This window comes from Bacillus rossius, chromosome 6, assembly GCF_032445375.1.
Source record: "Bacillus rossius redtenbacheri isolate Brsri chromosome 6, Brsri_v3, whole genome shotgun sequence".
NCBI classification, from domain to species: Eukaryota; Metazoa; Arthropoda; class Insecta; order Phasmatodea; family Bacillidae; genus Bacillus; species Bacillus rossius.
In genome coordinates this window covers 11,268,455-11,295,924 of record NC_086334.1, presented here as the reverse complement: position 1 = coordinate 11,295,924, position 27,470 = coordinate 11,268,455, and the positions used below count along the sequence as shown (strand labels likewise).

At 41.6% G+C, this 27,470-nt stretch overlaps 1 protein-coding gene across 2 annotated transcripts in view; it reads right to left on the bottom strand.

Moving 5' to 3' along the window:
• Positions 1-3,067: 3,067 nt before the first annotated feature.
• Positions 3,068-27,470, bottom strand: part of LOC134532625 (zinc finger protein 131-like) — a 48,439-nt gene continuing 24,036 nt past the window's right edge. Inside the window, exons 7-10 of one of the 2 annotated variants that reach the window (XM_063369234.1) lie at positions 10,275-10,345; positions 9,459-9,678; positions 5,630-5,738; positions 3,068-3,899 (exon numbers count right to left, since the gene is read on the bottom strand). In XM_063369234.1, coding sequence (XP_063225304.1) covers positions 3,824-3,899; positions 5,630-5,738; positions 9,459-9,678; positions 10,275-10,345 — 476 coding nt within the window. In that variant the 3' untranslated portion in view covers positions 3,068-3,823. Of the gene's footprint in view, positions 3,900-5,629; positions 5,739-9,458; positions 9,679-10,274; positions 10,346-20,542; positions 21,464-26,516; positions 26,705-27,470 lie in introns of those variants that run through there. The other variant, XM_063369235.1, reaches the window with a different exon arrangement.

Genomic DNA, 27,470 nt, shown 5'->3' with positions numbered 1-27,470 from the left:
CCTACCTGACATTCTTATATTTACTTTTTAAATTTTTATGTTTATACTTTTTAAAACGTGATCACATAACTAGACATTTGATAAAATAATAGTCACGATAAAGTATTACAATTTTAAATAAATACTCGATATTTGATTGGGAAAAGGCGTGCTACTACATTTTATCATGGGAACTCGTCCATCTTGGATTACAAAGCGTTGCAATTTTCGTTACAGAGCCTCCATATTGAATACTAATAATATGTCCACCATCTTGAATCTGATGTCACGGCCACTTTGTTCAATTCTGACATCATTTCAGCCATTTTGTTTTCGTCTGCTGAAGGCTGCCATCTTGCATACCGACATCTATTTTTCAGCGGTTCACTCCTGGAGTAAACCGCACAGCGCACAGTGCACAGCGACATGGTACTAAGTTCAGTTATTGTTACTAACTCCCCTAGTAACAATAATCGAAAACAAGATGGCAGCAGCACTCTCTAGCACACATCGTGTGTACCATATTATCTTTGAAAGATTTGTGCAATTGGAGTGCATGACTTGATGTAAGCTTTTGGACTTACGCCATTGCTGAACACATGTATGTCTGTAGAAGAAAACTACAAAAAACCTAAAGACAAAAACACAAATTAAGCAAAAAATTGCTGTGGTGTTTTTATATCCTGTTGACAACAGCAATTTTTTTTGCTTAATTTGTGTTTTTGTCTTTTGGTTTTTTGTAGTTTTCTTCTACAGTCATACACGTGCTCAGCAATGGCGTATGTCCAAAAGCTTACATCAAGTCATCGTGTGCACAACGTGACACTAGCGCCCCTGGTAGCGAGTACTGCAAACAAGATGGCGGTTCTCTCTCGATCATGTGATGCTATTATTCCTTCAAATGAAAACAAAATTACATGTCTGAACATCCTGAAAGTTATCCCCTTGGAAAGGTAACCTTTCCAGTTTGCGACATGTTTTTGCTCGGAATGGTTAGGTTAGTTTAGGTTAGTTTAGGTTAGGTTAAGTTAGGTTAAGTTAGGTTAGATTAGGTTAGGTAAGGTTAGGTTAGAGGGGATAACTTTCACGATTTTAAAGCAGAACATAATATGAATTTTAAGAAATCGGAAAGGGTACCTTACCAGTTTATTTTCTGCTGTGTCATTGTACAGAAAATCCTGAAAGGTACCCTTTCCGAGGGGATACCTTTCCAGTGCATATTTGCATTAAAACTAAAACATTTTAAGAAATCGGAAAGGGTACCTTACCAGTTTATTTTCTGCTGTGTCATTGTACAGAAAATCCTGAAAGGTACCCTTTCCGAGGGGATACCTTTCCAGTGCATATTTGCATTAAAACTAAAACATTTTAAGAAATCGGAAAGGGTACCTTACCAGTTTATTTTCTGCTGTGTCATTGTACAGAAAATCCTGAAAGGTACCCTTTCCGAGGGGATACCTTTCCAGTGCATATTTGCATTAAAACTAAAACATTTTAAGAAATCGGAAAGGGTACCTTAGCAGTTTATTTTCTGCTGTGTCATTGTACAGAAAATCCTGAAAGGTACCCTTTCCGAGGGGATACCTTTCAAGTGCATATTTGCATTAAAACTAAAACATTTTAAGAAATTGGAAAGGGTACCTTACCAATTTATTTTCTGCTGTGTCATTGTACAGAAAATCCTGAAAGGTACCCTTTCCGAGGGGATACCTTTCCAGTGCATATTTGCATTAAAACTAAAACATTTTAAGAAATCGGAAAGGGTACCTTACCAGTTTATTTTCTGCTGTGTCATTGTACAGAAAATCCTGAAAAGTACCCTTTCCAAGGGGATACAATTCTGTCGTCCCATTCTGCCAACTTGCCAATGTGCGAGGCGTATCCTCCAGGACAGACCTGCGCTGGGTGACCCGGGTATACCTCCGCGCCGCTGGGCGTGGCGTGATTGCCGCTGATCGCCATTACCGCCCTTCCCCGGGCGACCAATAGCTCCCGCCGCTCATTACCAGACCCAATCTGCCCGTCGGCGGCCTCTCTCCGCGCCCACGTGACACGGGGCCCGGGTATAGCTATCCGGGAAGCCTTCTTTCCACAGACGAGACAGCCAAACAAACGCCCGATCGTGCATCTTCGGTTTTTTTTTGTTCATTGTAAATGTGTTGATAAAAGGATACTAATGGTCAATTAGGTTAGGTTAGCTACATTATAAATACTTTAAAACATTGTGGACGGTTGATTTGGTTAGGATAGCTAAATTAAAGATACGGAAAAAGAAAAGCGAGCATGAACTTCGGGGAACTTCGGGTTTTGGCTCTCTCGTCTGTGAAAAGAAAAGGCTTCCCTCCACGCGCGAATAGCTATACACGCAGCACTGTGCACGAGTCATTTATGTATTAAGTGATCACTCCTCTTGTGATGATACAGTTGTCTTTGGGCGTGCCGGACAAGACAGCGATTCCCTCAAGTTCTGCAGGCCAGTGGTCGCGTCCACTCGACAACCAATTATTATCGACTCGACACAAAAGAAGGCAACAAATTCAAATACAAAAGCCAACAAAGACAAGGAAAGAAAGAAGAGGATAACATATATATTATATGTTTGTGTGATTCATACACACACATCTTTCTTTAACTTTGGATTAGTATGGGAGAAACATTTAGTGTGTTTACGTGTTTCAATATAAATGTCTTATCCAATGCAAATTTTTTTCTGAAGGATATATTTTCATATTACGGTGCCTTTCAATATTTTAGTTCATACAGGTGGTAGGAATTTTGTATTTATTGCAATGTATTATATTTCAGCCTAGAAAATTTTAAGTGCTAATGTATATATTCTGGAGCAACGTTTATCTTTCATACGATAGGTCATGTTTTGAGAATATATTTACTGATTTTGTTAATTTTATGGAATTTCAAAATCCTGCATGTAGAACATTCTGGTAATATTTTCATAAATTACTATTTGTTATTACCAATGTTCTATCTCGTCACAGTAGAAATACAGTTCGGTTCGAAAATTGAATTAGTGGTATTTATTCAGTATACAATTATCAACATTCTATAGTATCATTCACATCGCGTGTTATTTTCTGAACAAATTTTTTATTCTGCATAAACATTGGTTTACAAAAATTACAGAAAAAAAATTAATATTGTGTCTCTTTCGGAGGGGAAAAGGCAATACCAGTCTCGTGAAAATCGTTGTGTATTTAATGTCAGAGAATACGTTTATTTATTGCTAGAAAATAACTTAAAATCTTGTTACAGTGAAAAAGTACCAATATAATAAATTCTAAATGTAACTTTCTTTCTATGCCAAATTAGTCACTGGGATACTACTCAGTACTTGAAAAAAAAATTTTTTAGATTTCATGTGAATTTGCTTGAAACATAAAGTTAAATAATAATGATATTACATTGGGTCATTAAGAAAAACTATACATTAAAAAAATGTTATCTGCACCATGAATAAAAATTATAAAACACAAACCTTGTGGCTGAGTAAATAGGAAACCACAGTAATGTTCAAAGTAAGATTTTCGCATCTTATATTTTCTTTCACAATATATATATGATAAAATGTAACAAATTACAACTGCAATATGCCAGTTATAAACTGCTTAACACTTTCATCGCAACCACAAAGTTCGGATCCGATTTTCATCTGGAACGTATGTACCGCTACCGTCCTCCGACAATCCCGCAACTCCGTGCTGCTCTGAACTGCTTTCTTGCCAGTGGATGTACCAACAGGAGGATCCTTCACCAGCTGCAGCCCCCAGCCAGTGGACTGCTGCTCGTATCTCTCCCACAGGAGGGCCAGTGCTGACCCTGGGCTGCCTCAGCGCTCTCCTTGTCGCGGCGGCTGTGGCTGGAAGCAGCCAGCCATGCCGACCCCGCCTCTCTGCCGCTCCAGCCTGCACACAACCCGCCGCGTCACCACGGCTCTCCACGGGTCACTGTGGCCTGGCTAGTGCAGTGACTGTCCAGCAGTCTGCAGCCAGGCCGCACCACCAGTGGCGTAGCCAGGATTTGTGTATGGGGGGTGTTAAGAAGCATGCTTCCCCCCCCCCCCCCCCCGTATTAAAGCCGGGGTCCGGGGGTCCTCCCCCGGGAAAATTTGGATTTTAAGGTGTAAAATAGTGCTATTTTATCAGTTTTCGATACATCAATTTAAATATTGTAATGGTAAAAATTTTATTAATTTTTAATATGAAATTTGTTTGAGTGATGAGTAAGAAATTTAATTAAAGATTTGGTGCCGGAGGGGGGGGGGGGGGGTTGAACCCCTAAACCCCCCCCCCTCCCCTGGCTACGCCCCTGCACACCACTGGTCACGCTCTGAACTGCCCTCGAGTGCAGTGACTGTCCAGCAGTCTGTGTATGTAGAGTGAGGAGCTAGCTTGGAGCGAACCGCTGTCGCAATCTGGAATGACATTTTTTGTTTTGTACAATCTCGCAACTGGGCCTTGTTCTGTTCCACAAAGCATTCTTTCAACGTCATGCCATTTTCATACAACTTTTACTTATTGTCATGCAAAGTGGTAACGTCCTAATGTTGTAAACATTTTTCTTGTCATTTGTTTTATATAATGTGTTTTTTTGCTTGTATTGTAAACTTGTGTATTGAAGAGACTTATTTCCCCTGCTATATTTTACACATGCTATTCATCCTTCCCTTATAATCTTAACTTCAAAAGAGTTAAGGAAGTACAGAATTAAAACTATTAGATACTGTATATGAGGAACACGCCAATGAGTCTAACACAAGACTAAGTTGGTTTTTTTTTGTTTGTAAAGAAATTAAGGTTTCGAATTGTTCCGAGGCGGGATTTGAACCCACGACTTGTCCTTTGCCTTCATTTCAAAATAATTTAGCAAGTGATGACAATCACTCGTGCTTCACAATTCTCGCCAGCCAGTAACTGGTAATATCGTCCAGTGTAAGCGACCCACCTATGAGGGACATGATTGCACTGTGGACCCAAATTTCCTTACCCAAAACCCATTTATATTATTAATATAGGGAAAATTATCTTAAATGGTTTCTGGCACTATTTGTTATGATTTAGAATTTTAGGTTTGTGGATCATTCCGTTGCTGACTGAAGTTTGGTCATCGTTACCTATTAACGGCATTACGTATTGTTTGGTTAGCCTTTTTGAGCCGATCTCTTTGATAATGAAGGGCCACTGACCAAAACATGCCCAGAAGACAGTCATTACAATTTTAGAAGCTTTGTCTAGGAAATACCCAAATAAATTATTTGGACATTCGACAAACCGCATTTTATAAAAGCAACACACTGTCTTTGATCAAATCAACAAAATTCTGCATTTGGTGGCCTGAATTATGACTTAATACCAGTTCGAATTTGCTAAACAACATACAGGCAGTTATGTCGAATGGCGTACAAGATACTTCATTGAGGCACCTTGGGAAATGGAGCAGACCACAGTGGTAGACACCTCCTCGCGATATGACTACACTGCTGGACGACTGCTGCGATGGGTAGACAGGAGCGTGCAAGGATGGGGTTCCTTGGGCATCGGGCCAAAGAGACCACCACTCTTGGAGAGATACTGCAGGGAGGGGCCTCCAACCTTCACACAGAGCTCTGCTGGTCTGCTGAGTGGGAGTCACTCACCCGGCCGGTCCCCGGTAGCGCAGAGACAGCGCACTGTCCTTGCACTTGTAGGCGAGGATCTGCTTGATCATGGACGCCGTGATGGAGGGGAAGCGAGAGGTCACGTGGGCTGCAACAGTCCCAACAGTCCCAACAGTCACAGGCCTGACTGAAGTTCCCCTAGAGTGGTTACGCCTGCTGCCAAGTAGAGAATGCTTCATTCCTCACCACGTAACTGCTTTTTTGACGTGACAACGTCTAATAAATCGATGAACGCCGGCTGCATGCACAAAAAAGTGTCCTGTTACGCAAATTGTTCCGTTACGCTGTCTCCCGTTACGCACATTGTTCCGTTACGCTCAATGTACGCTTGCGCCGCATCTATCTCTCTTCCAATCGACTGTTTATAAAGTGAAGTGAAAAGTTAATGTGGTTTTCATTGCTTATTACAACAACAATTTCGGCAATAAAGGTTAATTATTCTTGCATTTTTAAAAATCTGATTACTAGTATAATTTCAAGTATTTATTCTTTTATTAATAAAATAAATGGGATTCAATTTTATTCATAAAGTATGCAATCATTTCATCAATGTTTTGTTATGACGTTGTCACGTTAAACTATCGTCCGCAAACCGACTTTACAGACAACAAATTTTTTTGTCCATAAGTTACCGTTTTGTAATATTATTTCTCTCAAGATAAATAACTGGTGTATACTGTTTTAATACCCCACAGTAAATTAAGTAAATATATGGTTTTACCATGCTGTTATATCATTTGATAAAAATGTGTATTTTTGTTCTATGTCTGCCCATTTATTTGTTATAAACTAAAGTGAAACATAAGACTGGATAAAAAAATATTTTAGCAACATGCGTTAGGATGTAAAGTGTGTATTTAATTAACTCTAAAGAGTACAATAATGATTGTTTCCAGACATAAAAATAAAACAGGTCGTTACTCTTACCCCAAGACCTAACATGGTATCCCTAGGCTGATGACAAACAAGAATGATCTCTACAAATACACTACAGAATGCTCAAGCATATTCCAGTCTGCACCTGCCCCATTAGCAAACTTATTAAGTACATACATGGTTCCACATTATTCACTCAGAACGCAAGACAGGTGCTGGGCAACTAAGAGAATCTTGCAAGTAGAGACCTATTAATTTTGAGAATTCAGATTATGGACGGATTGTGCTGTGTATCGATATATATATATCTTAAATACTTGTTACATTTAAATTATTTTTTTTAAATTAATGGTGGCGAGTTTTAAATTCATGTGGCATTAATTATACTAATTCATTTTAATGTTGGCTGCTTTTTGATGGCCCAAACTTCTACAAAGTGTATGTTATAACTTATAGCCAAATAACATAACACTTTTTTTTTAATTTGCACTTCCGATGAAAGAATCCAAAAATTTTAGGTCACTACTTAAAAAGGCAGAACGTTTTCAAAAAGAAGGAAAGCCCATTTTTACAACAACACGAATCGAATTCGTGCAGAGCGGAGCTATCCAACTTTATGAGATTTGGCTTTTTTTTTTAAATTTAAACTAAATAGTAAAATCAAAATCAGGAACTTACTTTAATAAAGAAATTTTGTATGTTAGAGAAACAGACAAGAATGGGTTCTAGGATCACACTGCCAGGCGCTTCTAGCACCTAGCATGCAAGCTGTCATTCAGTGGTAAAACAGCATAATTATAAATACACGCTTTCCAAGATTCGAAAGAACTTGAAAACTTCCGTGCCAAATAATTTGGCAAGACTCAGTCATTTTTACGAGAAGGAAACTCTGAGCTGCGATCTCCCACACAGTGTTGCCAGCTCGACAAGTTGTAGCAGACGCGACTAAACCTCGGCAACAGCGGGGTACGCACAGCGCCCATGCGGGGAGGGCGGGGAGCTAATTAAACTTTCCCACCATCGACAACACTCCCGAGGAAGAAAATCCGATAAAAAAAATTTCCATCCTCTCGCCTGCTGGTAGCTCTGCATGGCCAGAGCGAACGCGCGTTTAATTGGGAGCGAGGCGCACTCACGCTCGGGGCTGGAGGCGTGATGCACCTGCGCCTGGCACAGAGGGGCGGTCGTGACGCAGCGTGCACGTGATTAGTGGGCGCTGTCCAGGAACAGTGGTGCGCGGGCACGGACAGACAAGAGAGGTGTGCAAACAGCAGGGTAATTAGGACAGCATTCGTGCGTGGGTACACGTTCCACTGCGATCTGGTGTAAATTATAGCTATGTGTTCTAAATAAGAGTTGTGTGTAGATTTTAATGATTTAATAGATATATGTAACATCTTCAAAAAATTGAGCTATTCATTGAACTCTATAATCTACAATCATAAAATTTAGTAGATTTAGTGTTAAATATATAAAATTAGTGTTAGAAAAGAGTATGTTTTGAACGTAGGTTAATGTTAGGACATAACTACAATTATTAAGACTATTAGTGCATGTGGACAGAGAATGTGGCAGCTGAAGAACTTAGGAACTAAAAGGTTCTCTTGGTTCATATGAAAAAAAAAACGAATGAATAATGGCCAGGAGTAAATGAAGAATGAGGTAAACAGCCAAGAGGAAAAAAAAAATACACTGAAAGCTGAAAATGATGACATGAAGAGGGGCCAAGAAGAAATGAATATGAACCATAAGTTAGAAGTGAAAGTGCTGTGTTTGGAACATCTGGCTCAGAAAATTTTTTATAACTGCAGAACAGCGTTACACAGCTTGAACTGAAAATACGAACTACAAGATGAACCCATAATCGAGGAGTGCCATTGGATGATTAAAGAAGCCTTCACTGCTGCGGTCCGAAAGTATGCCATGGGAAAGACATAATGGAAGTTCTTGCCCATGATCAACCAAGGTTTAACCCATCCACTTTCCATAGCCAGTCTGCCAGTCTTCCTGGCCAATATAAACATGAAAACTCGAGGTAGCTGCAAAAAAAAAGATTTTACCAAAGAAGAGTACGTAACAGCACTTGTTTGGACCGTGCGAGGACATACTCGAGATTCTTTATACCATACATGTTCCCACCTAGAATGACTTTGCTGTTTTAGTATAATCTCTCAAAGTAAGGTATGGTAACGAAAACATGGGCGAGGTATACAAAATACCTTTGAAGACACACCAGCAGCTATTTTAGGACACAGCACAATAATTGAGACTGACATAGAGAGACTTGGGTATCTTTCTTATCCAGAAGCCCTTGCTGAGTTTCTTCAGCAGCTTGCTACAAGTGCATTTGTAATTGGACTCAGGAATACTGAAGAACAACAGACCTTTCGCTTGGCTCACCACAAGATCTACGAGCAACTGGTTCATGCTCTAAAAATTTAATAAGCGTACATTGCTTCAGATAATACAAACATCGCGAACAGCAAAAATGGTCTATCACACCACGAGGGGAATACAGTGCCACCAGAAACTATGTTAGACATCATCAGTGCGTTAAAGAAGCTGCTGAGTGGTGCTTAGGGTTCACAATTTCAAAGGACGAGATCACACGTGGTGCTCCGCCTTGTCGTGAACTGGGAAATTTCCAGCGGGATCAACTGACACATGGAAATAAATCAAAGCGAGACGAATAGCGGCATTGTTATCAGATTGAGTATAAAAGAGACCCACAGGTTCAAATAACAGGATGTCATCTTTGATGCTTCGCCTGCCCAAACGCAGCGACAAATGCAAGTTCCAAATTGACGCCACAGGAGACCCATAGTTCCGAGGAGCATAGAGATCGTCTACATTACAAGAACTCGGTCATATCCCATGTGTAAGAAGACAGGTTCGGGGGAAGGGTCCACGAGGATGCGACGGAATCACTCACCGATGATGGCCTGCACCTTGCGGCCGTCGAGGGCGGGCTTGGTGGGGCGCTGCGACTGCGCGCCGGCGCGCGCCCAGCGCTGCCCCGTCACGGACTTGGTGGCCAGCTCCATGGGGCTGAAGAGCAGCGAGGCCAGCCCTCGGGTCAGCTTCTTGTAGTCGCACCAGTTGATGGCGAGCAGCTGCTCGGCGCACACGTCCACGCCCTCCCACAGCCGCACCTGCACACGCGCGCTCGCGACCACCTGCACCCCGGTCTCACGACTGCTCGAACCACTACCGTCTATTCTTCCTGCACAACCTCTGACGTGCCTCTCCTTACCCTGTCTTTCACCTCTTCCCTGTTTCCCTTCGCTTCCCCCCTCCCACTGCTTCGCCACTGCTGCTCGCGAATGCACGTCGGTGCTAAACTTATGGGAGGAGCGTAGGTTCATAAGGCGTGGACATCTGAGCCTCAGAATGTATTTCATCTTCTGTGAAGAAAGGCTTAACTTTCGTACGAGCGTCCCAGCGAGGTTCTTTGGGAGAGTCATGACAAATCCTTAACATTATTACACCTGTTGGTGTGTTTGGCGACACCTTAGGCTTGTATTTGTGACTGCGTTTTTCTATAAATTTCCTGCTTGGCTGCCGTTAGAAATTTACGTCTGATTGGACATTACATAAGTCACACGACCGCGATCAAATGTGACAAGTCACTATAATCAAGGAGAGCACTGCTTGGAGCGGATGGGCAGATGTTTCTCCATTGCCAGGGAACACGAGAGGTAAAGGAAGCCGTGCTCGCGAGGAACAAAGAGCCAGAGAGGAGACTCACCAAGCCGCCCTGCGCCGCCTGCGCGAAGCCTGCAGCCAGTGGGTCGAGGTTCGAGTCCCGCCTCCACCCGCCTGCAACACAAGCCAGCCACTTGCAGTCAGTGGGACTGCTGGGAGTCTCCTCAGCCCACCACCAGGGGCAGGCCTCACCTGCCAGCACAATACCCAACAGCCCTCCTTCAACAGTAGATGGAGCTGGACTGCAATCCAACAGTCATTACGCGCACCGCGACACAGAGTGAAGTGGGGGGGAGGAAGGATTCATCGTGAACATCGAGGACGTGCGAGGTCGATCGGTCGGAGAGCAGCGGAACAGGGGGGAGGGGAGAGGGGGACAGTCACGTGTCATTGCGTCCGGATGGCCAGATCGGCCAGATGCACGCTTCAGGAGCTGGCGGGGTTTGGAGGGGGGGGGAAGGGGGAATGATTTATTGCCCACCCAGTTACAGTTCCGTCGCCTCTCGATGGTCGGGTTGCTGCTAGCTGGTGTCAGAGGGGCATAGCCCGGGGGCAAGGCATGCGCGCATTGTCGCCTCAGCAACATTCTCATTGACATTTTAAAACCAACATTACATCACTACTAATATGTTTGTATATTTTTGTTTTTGCTTAAACGACAGCTCCAAGTCGGTAAAAAACTACTACAAACAAATTTTAACATTATTGGGCTGATTCAACATTACTATATCATATTACATTTAAAAAGTAAAGGAAAAAAAGTTGAAGTGACGAGATGCGAACCACGTTCCTTGAAGTCAACAACCACACGCTCTACCGCAGTGCTACCGAGCCCGTTCACACGTGAGAAGAATATGTATTACAATCATTGTAATGTTAGTTTTCTTAGGTATTTTAAAACTTGACATTAATTTTTACAATTATACCTTTAGTTTACATAATACATTCCGAGGAAGTTTCACTACCATAAAGTATAATTTAGCACACCAATACGTTTGGTATACATCCTAATGTTTAAGAAAGTAACTAGTATATACGGGGACCCAGTTTCTCAGGTAGAACCGTTGCGCTATAAACCGAGCAGTAAGGGATTTCTCACCACCGTACATGTGACTGAAACGTTTAGTAACAGTCATGTGTACAGGCATACAGCCATTGATAACTAGAGCTGGCGGCCGAGACTCGTGTTATTCCTATACCAATCTAGTAGCATTGATATTATTAATAATAATAGAATCTATAAGTATATAATAGGTACCACGAATGCCCTAAATCCAAAAACAGTAAGCTAAACTAACTAAAATAAAGTAAACAGCGTGGCTCTATTTCAAAGTCTCTCGCACTGGCTTGATCTGTACTGCCCACTTCACTCTCCGCTTGAATGCTCCCTTCGTTGTCTTCACCACCCTCGTTCGCACCCCTATTGCCTCGTCAAGCCCTGATAAGTCGTCTGGATCCAGCCAGTATATCGCTGGTCTCTTGTTCGGCGAGGACTCTGCCAAAGAGCTTCGGGTAGCCATAGCAACTTGCATCGTGACGAGTCAAGTCTTCCCCCTTCCCCTTCTTCGCAGAGTTTAGGAAGCGCTGTCGCTTTCCAAAGTCAAGACAAAAAAAATTGTTTTAAAAAACTTACCCCTTTAAAGCAAGGGTGAAATTCCCCCTCCAAACCTCAATTCACAAATTATATCAGTTTCCCTTGCAGCCAACCTTACCTCTCCTACTCTGCTCCAGAGTGCGACAATGTACAGCGCTTAATGAAAGAAAAAATAAATCCTCAAATATTCAAGTCGTCTCACTGCTCAAAGGTTCAGCTGTTACTCAACAATCTCAATTTTTAATACTGAATTAGGAAACTACATTCGGCATTACAAAAACTGCACCTATTGAAAAATATTATTTCAAAGTGGTTTTAACCCGAGTTAATCAACGGTAAGGTTAATGTTTACTACTCACGCTCATCATAAAAAAAAATTGAAACTGGCAAAGGGTTATGAAACTATTGTCTGATAAGAGAAAGTCAAATGTTCTTGAAATTGATATCAATAATGTTTGGTTTAGATGTATTGGCGCGGTGAAACTTAAGCTTGAAAAAATATTTTCGAAGATGTGCGATTTTTGTGACGCCGAGTGTATACCACAACACTAGATTAGCCAGTTAGTCTGCTGTTATGCATTGTTAAGAAGAAAAGTGAAAAGCAGTGGTCTTGTAAAATATGTTATAAACAAACTACTAATGTAGTTCCACCTGCCTGGATAAACATCAAAATTAAATAACTATACAAGAAAACACCTAAGTTACTGCTAGCATGGGTCTTGTTATTGTTACGAAAAAGGGAAGCAAGACCGCGATGCGCGCCAGGTACCTGAGCGGTCTGGCGGCCCCGCACGCTACTGACGTCACGCGCGCATTCCTTTGGGGATTAGGGCGGCCCAGCCTCGAAACTCCCTGCCCCCGCGACGTCATCTATCCCTTAGCGACTTGGGGATTCCGCGGACTTACAGATGCCGCCGCGTGGAGTGGCGTGAATAAGCGCCGCTGTTCTGGATGCTTCGAGCATCGAGTCGACCCGGGATGACGCGACATGTCACAACTACTCCAGTCCGTTCCAGAAAGACTGCCAACGGGTGTAAAAGCGGCGACGCCAGCCTCCGTTGTGAGTTACAACAGGCGAGTTGAGTGAAGTGTGAGTTCGGTGAGTGGCGCACACGCGGAGCGACAGTGCGACTGAGTGGCGCGAGACTGTGTATGTGGACAGATGTGTGGCGAGGGGCCAACCACTGTCGAGCCTAGCTCCAGTGAGGAGTGTGGACTGTGGGCTTGATAGATATTTAGTGATTTGTGAACAAACATAAAGTGTGGCGATTTAATTATTAATGTAAATATTAGTAGTAAATAAAACAGCATAAAATTAATTGCGCTAGCCTTACAAACCCGTTTTCCCAAATCGTAACATTTCGTGTCAGAAGTAGGATAGCCCTAATTAAATGATTTACAATAAATTAATAGAGAAATTAAAAAAAAAATTAGAATTTAGATTTTTTAAGATCAAAATTGGTGAAAGGAACTGTAGTTAGTTTTGAGTGTAGTACAGTTCGTGTTAGTTTTGAGTGTAGTACAGTTCGTGTTAGTTTTGAGTGTAGTACAGTTCGCGTTAGTTTTGAGTAGAAGTTTAGGTTAGCTCATAGTTGAAATTATAGTGTAGTAATAGGGCAGTAGTGACAGTGACAGATTAATAGTGTATGTGGACAAGAAAGATGGCTGCCATGAACTTAAAAAAACATAATGGCTTTCTTGGTCGAAATGAATAATAAAATGGAGATTAACCAAGAAGATATGAAGAATAAAATTGATAATAGCCAAGAAGAGTTGGAGAATGAAATGAAGAACTGCCAATAAGAGACGAAGAATGCCATGAAGACTGAAATCGAAGACATGAAGAAGGGTCACGAAGAAATGAGAAGCGAATTTGGTAGTTTCTCAAGAGGAATTAAAGAAGATGGATGAAACCAGTATACATTACAAGGGAAAGTGCAGTGTTTGGAGCAGCATCTGGAGAAACATCTATTAGACACGAAGAAAATATACTTAATATCTTTTCATTTGTTTGTGGAAGCGATAAAACGTAACTACCAGACATCTGCTGTCACAGTAACAAGACACCGCGCACATGGAATCCAAAGCGGATGCCTCGCAGACAGGGCATGACATCTGCTCACCTCTCAGTGCTGTGGTTGAGAGATTGCCAGGTAAAACGAGGGATAATCACATGAAAAAATTTTCTTTTGAGATGTAAGTTCTGCTAATTTTGATGTTTTGATTTCTCGCCCAACAAACGTCCAGCGGACAACGAGAAAGCGTCAGAATTCAAAGTTAGTAAATGTGCCTGGTAAGCGCGCAACCCCGCAAGGAGAGTGAATGTACCTGGTGGTAAAAATAATAAAAGTATTTATTTCCCCTTTTTTTTTAAACTTTGAATTCAATTCAAAAAATTAAACAGGAAAATTTAACACTCACAAAAGCAAGCTCGTGTGTGACTGCATCTAGTCACTTAAATCTACGTGCAGTATTTTGACTAATGTAAATATTTTATGAATTGTAACAAGCGAAAAATAAGTAAAATAACAAGAATATATTTTATTAGTTTCAATAAAGTTTAAAGTTAAAAAAGAGCAATTAATTATTTAAATACAGGATAAAGTACATTTTTTCTCAGAAAAAATCTATATACAAAAAAAGTCAAAAATAAATATTTAAAGGATTATAAAAAGTACATAAGTTACAACAGTATGTTACACCTTACTTAAATATTAAAGGAATCTCTTCATCAGTTAAATTATTCAGCCAAAGATTGACATATTTTTAATATTTTTTTGTTGTTTCAAGTTTTCATTTTTTGGATTCAAAAATTCTAAATATTTCTGTGAAATTGTTTTATGAACTAGAGGCATAGGTATACATGAAATTTAAGTTCATGTTCGATAGCCTAACCAAAAAATTAGCACGTGAAGTGATATACTTGGTTTTATCTACATTTATAAAAAGAAAATATTGTCTAACATATCGTCAATTTTTTAAAGTTTACTATTAACAGTTTCAAATACAGCAGAGAAATTTTCAAAAGAAATAAAACTGCAGTACCATCTGCAAACAAAAATCTATGTCGAATTTACATAAATCATATATATATATATAAATTATATATATATATATATATATCAAAAACAAACAAGAATACTGCCCTGTAGGCAGCACGCAACTCCGCAGGAAGAGTGAATGTACCTGACAAGTCTCCGAGCTCACAGGGAGAGTGAATGTAACTGATAAGCACACAACCCCGCAGGGAGAGTGAATATATCTGGTAAGCCCGCGACACTGCTGATGGTTTACAAAAGGGGGGGGGGGGGGGGGGAGAGATTTTACTGTACCTGGTAAGCCCGAAACCTTGAAGGGGGAGTGAAGGTACCTGATACAGAAGACAACCCGCAGAAAGATTGAATGTGCCGCAACCCCGCAGAGAGAGTGAATGGACCTTGTAAGCTCGGCAACTCCGCAGGGAGGGTGAATGTACCGTGTAAGCTCGGCAACCCCGCAGGGAGAGTGAATGTACCTGATAAGCTCGACAACCCCGCAGGGAGGGTGAATGTACCTGATAAGCTTGACAACCCCGCAGGGGGAGTGAATCTACCTGATAAGCTCGACAACTCCGCAGGGAGGGTGAATGTACCTGATAAGCTCGACAACCCCGCAGGGAGGGTGAATGTACCTGATAAGCTCGGCAGCCCCGCAGGGAGAGTGAATGTACCTTATAGGTAAGCTCGACAACCCCGTAGGAAGAGTGAATGTACCTTATAAGCTCGGCAGCCCCGCAGGGAGAGTGAATGTACCTGATAAGCTCGACAACTCCGCAGGGAGGGTGAATGTACCTGATAAGCTCGACAACCTTGCAGGGAGGGTGAATGTACCTGATAAGCTCGGCAGCCCCGCAGGGAGAGTGAATGTACCTTATAGGTAAGCTCGACAACCCCGTAGGAAGAGTGAATGTACCTTATAAGCTCGGCAGCCCCGCAGGGAGAGTGAATGTACCTGATAAGCTCGACAACTCCGCAGGGAGGGTGAATGTACCTGATAAGCTCGACAACCCCGCAGGGAGGGTGAATGTACCTGATAAGCTCGGCAGCCCCGCAGGGAGAGTGAATGTACCTTATAGGTAAGCTCGACAACCCCGTAGGAAGAGTGAATGTACCTTATAAGCTCGGCAGCCCCGCAGGGAGAGTGAATGTACCTGATAAGCTCGACAACTCCGCAGGGAGGGTGAATGTACCTGATAAGCTCGACAACCCCGCAGGGAGGGTGAATGTACCTGATAAGCTCGGCAGCCCCGCAGGGAGAGTGAATGTACCTTATAGGTAAGCTCGACAACCCCGTAGGAAGAGTGAATGTACCTTATAAGCTCGGCAGCCCCGCAGGGAGAGTGAATGTACCTGATAAGCTCGACAACTCCGCAGGGAGGGTGAATGTACCTGATAAGCTCGACAACCCCGCAGGGAGGGTGAATGTACCTGATAAGCTCGGCAGCCCCGCAGGGAGAGTGAATGTACCTTATAGGTAAGCTCGACAACCCCGTAGGTAGAGTGAATGTACCTTATAAGCTCGGCAGCCCCGCAGGGAGAGTGAATGTACCTGGCAACCCCGCAGTAAGAACTATCCCTCGCCTCAAGGGAGCGAAGCCGCGGGTTGTTTACTGCCCGGGCTCTCCAGTCCTGCTGGGGCAGGCGGGGGACAGTTATTCGCTGCCGTCGTCTTCGCCCGAGCAGCCCACACAATCCCAATTACGTAGCGCGTGGGAGGCGCGTCACAACTCGGTGCAGAAGTGGCTAATTTATGCGACGATGTAAATATTTATACATTTCTCGAGCCCCTCTCTCGTTTATGCTTGAAGTTGTGTTCAATGCGACCACTGCAGCTTTAAATATAATTTTTCGTGATTCACTTAGCTTAATTTAGTACGAAGTGCGTTGGTTTTTTCGTGAATTCCTGGTTATTCTTGTCAATATTGTGTTGGTTTTATGCAAGTTGTTCTCGTCATTACTGACGACACTTATTGTGGTTTTCTCCGTGTGCTCCGGGTTATCCCTGAGAAAACAATCCCTACATATAATTTTTTTTTCGTAATGAGACAAGTAATTTTATTCTTTAGTATTTTATCCTTTAATCGGTGAATTCCTGTTCCCAAATCAAAACAAATTGTATTTTAATTAGTTGGGATTCCAACAAGAATATTAATTACTCAGTCGATTATTGTCATAAATTAACTCTACTGGCTGCTTGCTTGGTTTCTGAGTCATACCCGTAACACCAACTCTAATCCCCTGTAATGACTTTGGTCAACAAGTTTGGATCACGTACAATCTCTTTTTCAAGAACTGGCTCAGATTCAATCGAATGTTTTTATCCTGTTTGAGAAGGCGAGGAACAATTTAGCGGCAACACGTCTCAATTGCAAATTCTGTCAAAATCTGCCGGCACGAGGTCCAACTTACTCCTGTCTCTTCCGAAATTTCTTCAATCGAGAAACTATGAGCCTCGTTAATTTTTTTGGCGGATTTTGTCAACAGTTTCATTGTTTCGAGATGTTGAAGGGCGCCCAGAATGAGCATGGTCTTGAACACTCATCTCACCACGTTTAAAGCTCCCAAACTACTAGAAAACTTGTGCGCGGCACATAGCATCCTCCTTGAAAGCCTGTTGAAGCATTTGGTAAGCTTCCGTTTCCGATTTTTCAAGCAGGGGACAAAATTTCTAACACACTCTTTGTTCTTTTAAATCTGCCATAACAACTTCGCAGGCTGAACAATGAACAGTAAGAGAAAAACAATACTACGATCAACTGTTAACCCAGGGCCGGCGCGTCCATATAGGCGAACTAGGCAACCGCCTAGGGCGCCAAGTAGCTGGGGGCGGCGCAGCACGACACATAACAGCTGATATAATATGTTTAACGATTATTGAAACTAGATGAAAATGGATTTTTGTAACAGTTTGGAATGTTTATATTGATAAAAGTAATTATTTAAAGTCCACGGTGACCTGTTTATGATTTGTAATAAGTAAAAAAGTAAAAAAAAAAAAAACACAAGCCTGCTTACATTTGATTGTTGACAAAATCTTAGGCTTACGTGATGTATTTTGAGGCAAGGAAATTTTTTTTTGGGGTGTCCGGCTGCGGTGGGGGGGGGGGGGGGGGGGGGCATTAAGGTTTTTCGCCTAGGGCGCCAATTTACCTTGCACCGGCCCTGCGTTAACCTACAAACTAACGCCGTCTGGGCAGCTGTTTAGTGAAGGAATCTACTAACCCCATCTAGCGGGAGAACTCTCTATTACGTCTACAAATAGCAGCGCGCTCTCAGTCCGTTTTTTTGGTCCCCCTTCGTATTTTAATAAACATGCAAAGAATATGACAGCAGCAAAAGAGATTGATCACTCGTCATGGGGATATCGTATCATATTGGTCGATCATCTGAGACTACTGATGGCATCGATTAGTGAAAGTAACTACTCGCACCTCAACGAAATAGCCTTCATAATCAAAGAACTGAGGGAAGCTGGCTACATAAAATTATGATTTGTTTTACTTGCATGTGTATAAAATAAAAATAATAAATTACATTTTGGATTTTAAAAGTGCTTGTTTTATTTCTCAAATATGATTTCTAGGCAGTATTGAGTTCTCGTAATACAGCTTCCATTTAGTGAATGTTCTTCATAATGTGCTTCCAAACGTGCTTTTTTTATAAATGTGATTTCTTTATTTCTTGTGCTTCCTTTTCGTTGATTGTGGATCGTTCAGTCTGTAGTCAGGACATGTTTTGTCTCGTGGTTCGGAGACGCTTGGCCTATGAGCATGACTTAGTACATGACCTGTTTGAAAGATATTCCAAATATCTAAAAATTAGATCTCTTGGCTACTGACTGGATGTGTCTGATCACATACTGGAGGTGTCTATCCAACAACTGCTTCTGCCTTGCCACCTACTGGACATGCATTCCTGGACATGCGTGGCCAAAACATTGGCTGTTGGTGACCACTGATTGGAAGTGTTTGGTTAATCGACTGTATGCCATGACATACAAAGGATTCACTTCACCTTCTAAGAAATCTACAGAAATCGAGAAACGCTAGTAATTGGCTTGTTTATTGTAGAAATACATACATATTTGCTACCTAAAATTTCCTTTTTGTATTGATATAGAATTGAACAAAGCACTGTAATCAATCATTATATTAATAAGTATTTTTTTTAGTGATTATTGGAATTTTTCCTTAACTTCTAGGTCAATAATTATATATTTTCAAAATGGCGGCCAAGTCGATTGATAAGATCTCGGATGCCACGATATTCTTATGATTGGCACACTAGCAAGTAAAAATTAAACTTATAAGATAGCAGCTCCCACCAGCAATTGAAAATTAGATGGTGACCTCCAGCAGACGAAAAAAAGATGGTGGACTCAATATGTCTGCCATAACGTCATACTGGCTGACGTAAAATCTGCATTGGCATTAGGGGTGGGAGGTCGGTCTGCCAGTGGCTTCTGTGGATAAGTGATCCATCGCAATTTTTAATGTAATGACCTCACCGGGTTTGAACTTAAATCCTTTTTATAAATTTTTGCTATAAAAATATTTTTTTATGGTTTTCAATTTTTTTACAAATTTCTAGCTCAATAATTACGGTTTTTCAAGATGGTGAACATGATGCCACTATTTAAAATGATGGAATACAAAAAGGCGGGTGCTATGTTGAAAGGTTTTTATTAAAATTTTATTTAAATTGTATTTAAGTATTATTTAATTTTTTATTAATAAATTCCATTTTTACTCTCGTCGGAATTGAAGCGAGGACTAAGTGACTAAACAAGTTTTCGGTCAAAAATTAAAGAATTTCAAGTTAATGGTAAAGGACAAGGTTAAGAACTCGGTGGCTTAGGGCGGCTTATCGGTGGGGGGAATTTAAGCCGCTTGTGTAACTTTGGTTTTTTAAGGCAAAAATCGTTAGAAGGCATCAAATTTAGAGTTTTTGATTTTTTTTTGAAGAATAAAATGGAAAATTCTTCACTCTTACTTATTGGATCGCTTGTTTGTCGCTACGATGCTTGTTAGCTTGTTCGTGTTCTCCTCTTATAAATGCTAGTCAGTTTTATTTTTGTAAGGCTCCATTTTAAGAGTAATGTTTTGCATGCGGGGCGCTAAACATTTTACAAACGTTTGTGAAAATGGCAAATGCTTTCGCTTCAACCAAAGATTTACTTCGTGGTTTTCTGTAATTTGATAATGTAGTCTTCTTTCGTGATTTTCGGTAATTTGATAATGTATTTTTCTACTAAATATCGTCTAAAGGACACAAAAAATGTTTGCTACAGTAATTTTATTCATGTAGAAAATGTGCAATTTCTTACAGTAGTTTTTTTTTTGGTTCAGGCCTGAGGCCATTGATTATGGCAATAAATCTGATGTCGCGAAATTATTGTATATTATCACTGTTCAAAACAGGTTAATCGCCATCTCTTCGTGCCTTGACTAGAGAAAAGGTTTCACTGTGGATCCCGCTTGTGTTCGGCAATAAAGTTTACACAGAAAAATGTTTGTTCTCCGTACGCTTCAACACAGGTCTAATAAAATTAATCAAAGTCATGCTACCCCGAACACGTGACCAACCCTTAGCGACATAGCATCAGTCCCTACTTTAGAAACTTCAGAAACTACACTTCAGGGATTGGAGAGTTGGTATGGTGATTTCAGGCCAACAAAATGTCTGTAACGATATATTTTATTTCTTGATCAAACAGAGATTCTTACAATGCCATCTATCGAGTTTTCTTGTACCATTAATGACATCGAGAACATGTTTGAGCAAATATGTTATCCTTAAATAAAAAATAAATAATAAAACACAATGTGACACTATGACCATTAAAGGCAATGCTGGCCAACACAGATGTGCAACAGTCTATAGCCTCGCTGGTCGCTGTGGCTAGTCACATAAAAGTGGCTCACAGAGAAACAAAAATGCACACACACCAACCCACACATACACGCACACTATGGTGAAACTAAGGACATTCTTTGAACTTTCGGCACTGTTTTCATTCTTCATGCCTTATTTAGGCACCATTCGGGGAGCTCCAAAAATGGTTGGCGACCAGCAGTATAATCTTTTCAAAGGCCAACAAACGTGGTTGTTGGAATACCATTTACTTTAAAAAAAAAAACTGCCTTGAAAAAGTTGTTTCTTATTTAATTTATCAAAATAGCTAAAATTTTTTAGTGAACTTGTTTCAGGGTGAGAAGCCCCAGGAGATTTAAGTACACTAAGAAAAAAGTTCTTGTTTCCAGCAAGATACCTGACTGCACACTAACCTTGAAAGTCAACTTCCACACAGTTATAATTCTCCTAAGCGAGTCATCGTGGGTTTTTCACTTTCACAGCACGGGACGCTCTTGAAACGCGACGCGGTAATGTTCCCGGAGCTAAGGCCGACACAGCAGCTGCGCCGGCGATGTGGGCGTGCTTGCAGGCGCTACTTCCAGCCGGACGCGAGGGAGCTCTAGTGCTTGGCGGGGCCGCTACTGGGGTGCGCTGTCTTGAGGTGGCGGTTCAGGTTGCTGCTGTTGCTGTACACGTGGCCACACACGGGGCAGGGCCGCGGCACCTGCCAGGGCACCCGGCACGCTGCAACACACCAAGGCACGGGCTCAGGGTCCAGCGGCCCTCACCTCTCCCGAGCGTTCTGGTAGCGCCATCACGAGCACAGCACCTCCCCTGAGACAGATGCAGTTTCCCCCGTGGAATCCTACTTAACTGGTCACACACACACATTCAATGGTATTTCATTCATAGATCTAAGAAAAAACCACCGCTAGTTTTGTAAATATTACGCCATAAACTTTTTTAAAATATAAAATGTTGCTTCGTAGTTGTTTATGAAGCCATAATTTAGGGCAGTGTATTTCATGTAATAAATGTATTACTGATCATATTGTATGGTTATTTAAGCAGGTATTTTTTACTTTCAGGGATGGGCTATTGTTTTAGTAGGTACGGGAAATGGGGCGGAATGTGTTGAGGACGCAGCCAGTGTGTTCTACGACAAGCAGGGAGCTACGGCCGGACTTGGAGTAGAGGAGAGAGTAGACCATCGTGCGGGCACCAGCGGAAACCTACAGCCTGGCCGTCAAATGGGACTGCGCCGAGGTGGGCGGGGCGCACACGTGAGGTGTCTCCAGTTCCAGAGCTTCTCTATCAGCGACCTCCGACATGGCGACAGCTACCACTGTGAGCGCACTAGGCGAGGCACGGCAAGAGTGCCTAGCGAACAGCAAGAATGATGGCATCAGAGACGACGCACTCTTCGCGAGAGAAACAGTCGTGTCACGAGTTAACTTTCGAAAAGCTTTTAAAGGTGTGCGTCTTCGAATACTAAGATAAACATTCAGCTCACTCTGTTTACTCTTGCTTGTTTTCAAATATTCTGGAAGTCTTACCGTCGTAAGCCATAGAAATACCTGGAAAGAAACAAATCTTTTATTTTGGCTACGCAGACATAAAGTGTAAGGACAATAAATTAAAGATAACATCGTCAATTCCAATATCAGTTCCCTCAGTAATAGTACAGCCACCTGAGCTAGTCACACAGTGAGCAGTATTTTCGTCCCGAGAGAAATATGGCCTGGAGGGCACCATGGCTTTCATTTATAAACTTTTTTTAATAACCTAAATGAGAATTATAATTTTTAAGTTGGCAGTAGGTTTTTTTTTAAAGTAAGATTTTCATCAAAATAAAGGTTTTGCTTTTCTTCCATAGCAGATTCCTTACAATGTAAGCACAGTTACAATTTAAATGTTTGCTAATGCAGTTTTAAAGAGAAAAAAATTGGGTGTCTGTAAAGTTGGTTTACGGACGATAGTTTAACGTGACAGGAGTGAAATTAAATCTACAATTTAATTGATAAATTTACTTTTATTTGCACTTATTAATTCAAATATGTTTATTACTTTAACGAACAGATTATTTTAACTATATAACTTTTGTACATGTTTGCTATTTAACTTCTTCCAATCTGTGTTATTATGTTAAGGATAGGACGATGATAGGAAAAGTAGGAAACGAATGGGAGTGTTTCAAGTTTAATGTGCCTCGAAAAAGTCAAATCGATGGTTGTTCCAATCGAGTGGAAGAGAGATAGATTCGGCGCAAGCGTACAATGAGCGTAACGGGACAATGTGCGTAACGGGGACAATGTGCGTAACGGGACACTTTTTCGTGCGTGCAGCCGGCGTTCATCGATTTATTAGACGTTGTCACGTCAAAATGCGTTAGTTTGGTATTTCCAAGCTCATGATACGTGGTAGAAGTCTACGTTAGTACCGCGGCGCGAGTGTCAGCCAAAGGGCGCTGGCCCCAGTCAAATGGGGCGGGCAGAACAGGCGCAGGGCCAGACCGCGCCAGTAGCAGACACTGCCCGCAGCAAGGGCGCGTGACGTGGATGGCTGGCGAGCAGTTCGGTAGCAGCATTCAAGAAAACAACTGTAGTTTACGAGCGATTGTAAATCAGCCTGCAGCCCTTATGTTGGAAAACTCTGAAGGAGAAGATACGGATAATTGATACAGCAAAGTTTATATTGTTCCGTGGCGTAGTAAAAACGTCTTTTGAAATGTATATTTTAATAAGTGTTATATTGCGACGATTCCTGCCCTTGACCAAATCACGAGACAATTCACTGTTTCTGTTCCCTGTTCAACAGCACGGGTCACGTGACGATGCAATAACACTGAACTTTTCGTGTTTTTGAAAAGAATTGCGGCGAGTTGCAGCGACTAACCCACAGACACCACCAACTATGTGACATGGCCCGGGGCCTAACTGTCCTTGTGCTAAGCGGGGGTTCGCGTCGATACACGTACTGAGATTAATTGGTGGGCGCCACCGTGCAAGGGGCACAGACCCGGGAGAGACTCTTTTTCAAGGCCGTGACGTCGCCCATGTGAGGCGTGATTTTAACCCCCCTAAAGCCAATCCTAGTGCTCGCCACTGGTCCGCTATCAGCGCCGGGTACGCTCTTCACCTACGCAGTGGGATCTTAGGGCGTCCCACGCGCCGTCACACTCAGGGTGTTCAAATAAACAAATACAAATAAAATCGTATGCCCTGGTTTATTAGTTGCTGCTTCGCCTACATCTTTGATTATATCACACAACTCCTGCTGCACGAATCGGTCCACGTGGTGCGACCTGACCACGTGGTCACACACTACAATTAGGTAATGAGCATAAAAAGGACCATAGTGGTCACTCATACAATTATTTAAACAGTCCCCCCCGACCGAAAGAAGCCCCGAGGAATCACGAACGAAAGATTTAAGATGATTAAGATGGAACAGAATTACTTAGCAGAGCAGGCAAGCGGTGAGGTCCCCGGAGTGCTGATGCGTCTGCTCTCGGTCGGTGCTGGCTAAGGACTGGGGTGAGCTCAGGGCTCTGCTAGCTATAACATGGCGTCTTAGCGCTGAACCAATTACCGTTATACCTATTTACGATTACGTGCCACAGGAAGCTACAGGTAAAACATGAAACACTCTTAATAATTAGATTACACCTAATGCATGATAAAAACAATAATTTATTATTAATGATAACCAGTCCGGCTTCGGCGGACTTCGGTACGTCTTTTCGTTGTTTATGCCTTAGCTAAATATTAATTACTTAAAGTACATAAAACACTCCCGGCCGATCTGCCGTCACACGCCACTTGGGGGAAAATAAGCAAAAAGAGAATTACAACGTTTATCTCTAGTTAGAGGGGTGTGGTGCACTGCTGCTACAGCGCTATTCAAACACAACCACCCGACGGAGCGGCTGCCAGTACGGGAAGTGTGGTGGAGGATGAGGGGAAAGGTGGCGGAGGCTGACCAGGCTTCTGGGGCGCAGGCCCGGTTGACGTCATATGTTTACCCACAATGATCAACCCCGTCCCCCCAGCGCCCAGCCGTCATCCTAGTTGCTCCAGAACCCCCGAGCTCCCCTACTATCGCCGAGGGTGTTGCTAGGAGCAACTGGATCCCTGTGCTTCTGCAGAGGTGCCCCCCCCCCCCCCCCCGAAATTTTTATGCCATTTTCTCAATGATTTACTCAATGATTTTATAATATTATACTTTTTTAGTATTATATTTTATCACATTTTGCATTAATTAAAACTGATTTTCTAGTAATAATAATAATTTTGGTCACATCAGGTAATATTTCCATCCTGAACCGACAGATGCCAAACTGCTTTTGTTGAGGAAAGTGTGGGGTTGCCAATTTGATTTTCAAGATCCCTTTCAATTATCAAAGCACCAGAAACGTATTTTCACATTAGAAGCTATAATTATGTAAATAATATATACATTTTTCTCGTCTTTTAACCCCCCCCCCCCCTGAAATTTTAATGACGCAGTCTGCGTCGTTACCCCCCCCTTGTGGGCACCCCTGGCTTCTGAGTCCGAGGCCAGCGACCCAGCAATGCAAGTAGACTAGGCAGTCAGTGCAGCATTTAAACTGCTAATTACTTATATAAGTGACGTGTTTTTTTTTTAAAAAATAAATGCTAAAATTTTAATTCAAACTGATGAAAATTGTGGGTTTGACTTGACTCCCACATCAAGAAGTACCTTATCTGTTGCTTTGACGGCGTGAGGATCAACTTTCTCCGTCAGCTAAATACGGTGTTATTGAACCTCGACGGTATCCACACCATTAGCAGTTGGAACTCTTTCGGCCCAGTCCAGAGATGCATTTACCAGCGCTGTTACGATGCCATAGCATACACATGGGTACTTTTACATATGCTGTGATAAGCCGTTTGTAAATTGCGCCAATCACGTCATAGATTCTATTGCCTCGAAAATCTGGCTCCGCTGACATGTGTGTGACAAATGTAGTGATCAATTTTCACCAAAAAATAATATGTAAAGACATGCCAAGATATGCAAAGGATTCTTTTTTCAAATTTTTGAGAGACTGAAGAAATTGCTGACAATATTGTTTTTAGTTTTTTTTTAGAATTTTAATAGTAAATAATAATAATTTCTGTGATTGAATTCACAGATTTTAAAATTGTGCCTGCATGTTTGGAATGAAGGAACATGAGATGTAATTTGGTAAATTAATTTTCTGATTGTATACATATATATATTTTAATTAACGATTTGACTTATAAAAATATTTCAAGATGGCTGTTAGTAACGTATATAACCATCTGGTCAATTGTGCGCTCTAGCAGATATGTGAGGCAAGCTGACTGATGATGATAATGCACTTTATAAAAAAAATCAAATATGGCAGCCACCATGGCCACAGTGAAATCACATTGTCTGGAGTAAATTACATCTTGAAGGTGGTGATGAAGGGTAAGACTTCTGATGAACATTGGGTGGATACATAAGTTTTCCCATTGATTTATTACATCCGTCATGACAAACCAAATGCGTCAGAGTGATGTGCGTGTTTATTAAATGTTTTAATTATTCAAAAAACATAATTTAGAATATTTTTATTTTTAAAATTAATAATTAGTGTTTGCACTCATCTGGTTCGTAACATATTTTTTTTACAAAATATTTAGATGGATAATTTTTTATTTAAAATTGTTATCAAATAAATAATGGCGGGTCCAATTTGGCGGCATTTGCATGACTGAATGCAAAATGGCGGACATGAAGTTCGTTAAACAAGCCGTGCCCTGACCACTGGGTGTCGTAGGTTCCCGGCAAGGACGTCGTTGCAGACGGTCGCACAACAGAAGCAGTGGAGCAGTGGAGCAGTGGAGCAGGGATCAGGGAGCAGGATACGGCCACTGCCATCAGCGGGAAACTCCGGCACTTTCCTGGACCAGTTCCAGGGAACTGTGCCTCGCCAGGGTTCGAGCCCGACTCCTGAAACCAGTACGCAGGAAAACAGGCTGTGGAATCGAACCCAGAATATACTCGTGTTAAATGTTTAGTGTCTTCCTATTTTAAAAATTTATTTAATATCTACAAGCTCAGATAATTTATTTTTACGGCCATGCAGGGTGGTATTTTTGTTGATTTTGTTTATAATTAATATCCGAAATATACCTGGCCCATTTTAAATTTCCAAAACTAATTAAATTAGAATTTTCAAGATATCTAGTATACATGTGCATAAGAATATAAACATCTAAAAACCAAATCAAGTTTAACAATTTGTCCATCCTTTTGAACATTTTTTATGTGTGTCCACGACAAAGGTGATAATTTTGATACACTAAAAAGCTTTATAACCATTAAATATTTGAAACCAAAATATAATAATTTTTAAATTATTGGAAAATCACTATTATTGCCCTAATACAAAGCATACCTTTAAACAATACTGGTTGGTGGTTTATTTATAAGTTGATAATAGCATAAGGACTAACTTTCAACAAGCGCTTCGTAAGCCCCTGTCTAGTCAGACCTGGTCCGGACAGCGCTCGGCTACCAAGTGGTGTGTGGCAAACTGCCCGTTGATAAATATTCCACCCAGAAATTTTGACATGTAATGTTTCATCAATAATTTTTATTTCAAAACCAATATTTTAACACCTAAATTGCAAATAATTTTTTTTTTTTACAATATGAGAACAATGGGAAACACACTGTGACTAGCCAGTCGAGCTGACTGCTCCCCAGGTATTCG